This window comes from Nansenia antarctica (genome assembly GCF_963989245.1).
Source record: "Nansenia antarctica genome assembly, chromosome: 2".
Lineage (NCBI taxonomy): Eukaryota > Metazoa > Chordata > Actinopteri > Argentiniformes > Microstomatidae > Nansenia > Nansenia antarctica.
In genome coordinates, this window is record NC_137675.1 from 29,178,234 (window position 1) to 29,183,233 (window position 5,000).

General features: G+C 45.9%; 1 protein-coding gene across 1 annotated transcript in view; it reads left to right on the forward strand.

The window, feature by feature from the left end:
* The window catches only part of pkd1a (polycystic kidney disease 1a), a gene marked incomplete at both ends in the record, with an annotated part of 87,908 nt that overhangs the window by 10,560 nt on the left and 72,348 nt on the right, over nucleotides 1-5,000 (forward strand). The window contains 1 exon segment of the mRNA XM_080522953.1: nucleotides 800-1,014. Within this exon segment, the coding sequence (XP_080379079.1) occupies nucleotides 800-1,014 (215 nt within the window).

Consider the following 5,000-nt stretch of genomic DNA (forward strand, 5'->3'; position numbering starts at 1 on the left):
CCCCTCTCCTCCCTCCCGGTCCCCCTCTCCTCCCTCCCTCCCCCTCCTCCCCCTCCCTCCCTCCTCCCTCCCTCCCTCTCTTCCCCCTCTTCTTTTTTCAGTTGTAGTTTTGACAGATGTGGGATTTGACTTCAGAGACATTTGAACATAACAGGAGAGGGTGTGTGTGCGCGCTTGTGTGTGTGTGTCTGTGCGCGTTTGTGTGTGTGTGTAAATATAAATATATAACTAATCTAAATAAATAAAAGAATAATATATTGTAAATACACTGAACAAAAATATAAACGCGACACTTTGCGTTGAGTTGAGATCAAAGACCTAAGACTTTCTCTATGGACACAAACGGCCCATTTCTTTCAAATTGTGTTCTCAAATCTGTTTCAATCTGTGTTAATGAGCACTTCTCCTTTGCCGAGATAATCCCTCCACCTGACAGGTGTGGCGTATCCAGATGCTGATTAGACAGCATGATTATTGCACAGGTGTGCCTGTGTGTGTGTGTAGGTATGTTCTCTAACACGTCTCTCTCTCTCTCCCTCCCTCTCCCCCCCTCCCTCTACCCCTCCCTCTCTCCCTCCCCCCCCCTCTCCCTCCACCACCCCCCCTCTCCCTCCAACCCCCTCCCTCTCCCTCCTCCCCCCCTCTCCCCCTCCCTCTCTCTCTCCCCTCCCCTCTCCCTCCACCACCCCCCCTCTCCCTCCACCCCCCTCCCTCTCCCTCTCCCCCTCCCTCTCTCTCTCCCCCCTTCCCCCCCCCTCTCCCTCTCCCTCCCCTCTCCCCCCCTCCCCCCCCCCTCCAGGGAGCGAGGCGTGTGGCTGGGCCTGAGTGACGTGGCCTCCCCCGGCTCTCTGCGCTGGGTGGGGGGGGAGGAGGCGCGGGAGGGCGAGGGGGGGGGCCGGGACCGCGCCACGCTGGTGAGGGGCAACGTGTGTGTGTCTCTGAACCACACGGCCCTGCCCAGCTCACACTCCTGCAGCGCCAAGAGGGCCTACGTCTGCCAGTACAGCCCCCAGGGTGAGGCACACACACACACACACACACACCAGGGTTTCCGTTAACCGGTAATTAACGGTCTTTGTCCGGTAAAATAATTGAAAACTCGTCGGACATAAATGTCCGGTGAAAATAATTCCCTCTAAGCACAATTTGAATACAATTCGCTAAAGTTCACATTCTGATTCCTTCTATTTTAAAAAAAGACGAATATATAGGCTATGTATTTCTTTTATTATGATATGATTTGACACCGGCATGATGATGACTCCTAATGTGTAGGCTGCCTATGCGAAACAGCGGTTGTTTCCGGTGTGCGCTATAACTCGTGCACAATCGAGTCGAGGCAGAGAGGAGGATAGCGATGTTTCTCTCTGTGATAGTGTGATTATGCAAGTCTTTTCTGAAAGGGATGAGAACCCGATTGTTTCAGCTTCTCCCAGGGAGAAAGTGGTAGAGTTACCATCCTCCCCGAGTCCTACCATACCATCCGCTGACAGCCTATCTCTGCCTGTAACCGGCGAGCGATTGCGTGTCGCTCAAGTAGCTGATCAGTCATTAAACAAATGTTTTTTACATGCAGCTAGTGAGGAATCTGAAATAGGGGGCAACGTAGTTTATTTCCTTAACGATGGGATATTAATGCGTAAATGGTCTCCTCCTAATGCAAATGGTTGTGAGTGGAATACTGTAAAACAAGTGGTTTTTGCCTGTGGGTTATAGACAACGGGTGTTATCTGTAGCACATGAGAGCCAGTGGTCAGGACATTTAGGTATAACTAAAACTTATCAGCTGATATTGAAACATTTCTTTTGGCCCGGACTGAAGGCGGATGTTGCCAAGCACTGCCGCTGTTGCCATACTTGTCAGATGGCGGGTAAGCCTAATCAATCCATTCCACCCGCACCATTGCATCCCATTCCTGCTATAGGGGAGCCATTTGAACGTGTAATAATTGATTGTGTTGGACCTTTGCCTAGGACTAAAAGTGGAAGTCAGTATTTGCTCACTATTATGTGCGCTGCTACTCGTTTTCCCGAAGCTGTTCCGTTGCGTAACATATCAGCCAGCTCAGTGGTGAAAGCTTTAACAACGTTTTTTCCCACATTCGGTCTTCCTCTTGTTATACAATCTGACCAGGGCACTAACTTTCAGTCTAAGCTTTTCAAACAAGCCCTAAGAACGTTAGGGGTACGATGTCACGCCAGAAGCCTACATGCTTGCACTGTTCAATAAAATGTTATACATCTAGACATTGTGGTATTTCTTTATATACGTATCCCAGCCTGCCTATTGTTTCTCAATAAACAGTTATGTTCTCCTCATTGTCATACTCCCAAGTCCGATTAAGTATGATTTGACAGGCAGCTAAACGAAATGCCTTCCCAACCAGCGAGACCTGGTTATAGAAATGACGTTGTTTTATTGATAAAAAAAGGGTAAAACTGGAAAGAGAAAATAGAAAACTCACATTAATCCCAAACAATTTAACAAACTTCAGTTAACGTAATGTGGAGTCCGTTCATTGATCGATGCTGTCTGTTCAGTTCCCAGTGAGGCGCCCGTTCAGCGCTGGACATAATGGCATAGCGCGCATGCGAATCATGTTATATTATTATATATTATATAGCTCGCATCTAATCGTATCGCATGAGAAATAGACATTAAATGGCATATATAGGCCGCTACACAACAGTAATCACCGCGACAAACAGCTATATTAGATTTTGGAGAATTTTTGTATTTTTTTTTATTATTATATTTTAATATGATGACCGGAATATATCACGTTTGTCCGGTAAATCACACACACACACACACACACACATGGACATACACATATAGACATACACACACACACACACACACACACACACATATACATACACATTTAGACATACATATAGACACACACACACACACACATGGACATACACGTTTAGACATACATATAGACACACACACATATGGACATACACATACAGACATACATATAGACACACACACACACACACGCACACACACACACACACATGGACATACACATTTAGACATACATATAGACACACACACACACACATATGGACATACACATACAGACATACATATAGACACACACACACACACACACACACACATGGACATACACATTTAGACATACATATAGACACACACACACACACACACACACACACTGGACACACACACACACACACTGGACACACACACACACACACACACACACACATATAGACATACTACACACTGGACACACACACATATATAGATATACACACACTGGACACACTCGCACACACATTGACATTCCCACTCACACACACACACATGCGCACACACGCGCACACATACACACACAAACTCTTACAATACATCATTTCCTAGAGTGTGGTAAGACTGCCCTTCACGACACACTCTTACATCACTGTCTGTCCTGTCTCTGCCATAACACACACACACACACACCCCTGGCCTCTCAGCCAGATGTGTCTGTTGTGTTTACTCCTCCTTTACAGCAGCTGCAGCCCCCCGCCGTGACACACACACACACACGCACACACATACGCGCACGCACACACACGCACACACACACGCACACGTACACACATATGCACACACATACGCACACACACGCACACACACACACACACACACACACACACACTTACATGCCCTGCCGGAGACCCTCGTGTTACACACGTTGCATCACATGATTGAGAGAGAAGAAAAAACACACGCCCACGTTCACTCAGCGAAAGAACACACACACACACACACACACATTTTGGCATTTACCAGACGCCTTATTCCAAAGCGACTTACAATCGATACATTTGACTAAGCAAGTGAATCATCATTCCACCAGTCGTAGCAGGAAGAGTAATCTAGGCAGTCGTCGTGATAGAAGAAGAAAGATTTTTTCAGATATTTTTTTATAGTAGCCACTGGAGAAACAGTACAAGGGGGTAGTAGACGTCTTAGGAGACACAGTAGAGGGGGAAGCAGGTGTCTTGGGAGGCACAGTGAGGGGGGTAGTAGATGTCTCAGGAGGAGCAGTTAAAGTGGAGCCAGAAGAGATGGAGGTCTTCAGTCTCGAGCGGACTGTCAGCCGTGGGAAGCTCATTCCACCAGTGGGGAGCGAGTGTAGTGTAGTGAAGAGATGTGACCGGGCAGCGTGACCGGGCGGCATGACACACACACACGCATACATGCACACGCACACACACACGCACACACACACGCACACACACACACACACACACACACACACACACACACACACACACGCGCACACACACACACACACACACACACACACACACACACTTCACACCCTCCCAGACAGAACACTCACTCTGTCTGGGAGGGTGTGAAGTGTGTGTGTGTGTGTGTGTGTGTGTGTGTGTGTGTGTGTGTGTGTGTGTGTGTGTCATGCCGCCCGGTCACGCTCCACGCAAAACAACACACACTCACACTGTTCTCTGAGACGGGACACACACAAAAAGGTCTAAAAAGATTTTAGGACACGCTGTCTTTCTCCGGTGACTTCCCTGAAAAGCTCCTGTCGCCCTTGACAACCCATCGTCACAACGGCGAGAGAGTGACGGTATCGCACCCGCATTAGCTACCTTATATACTATTATATTATTATATACTAAATACTATCATAGCTTAAATACTCACATTAGCCATCTTATATACTATTATATTATTATATACTAAATACTATCATAGCTTAAATACTCACATTAGCTATCTTATATACTATTATATTATTATAGCTTAAATACTCGCATTAGCTATCTTATATACTATTATATTATTATATACTAAATACTATCATAGCTTAAATACTCACATTAGCTATGTTATATACTATTATATTATTATAGCTTAAATACTCGCATTAGCTATCTTATATACTATTATATTATGATATACTAAATACTATCATAGCTTAAATACTCACATTAGCTATCTTATATAC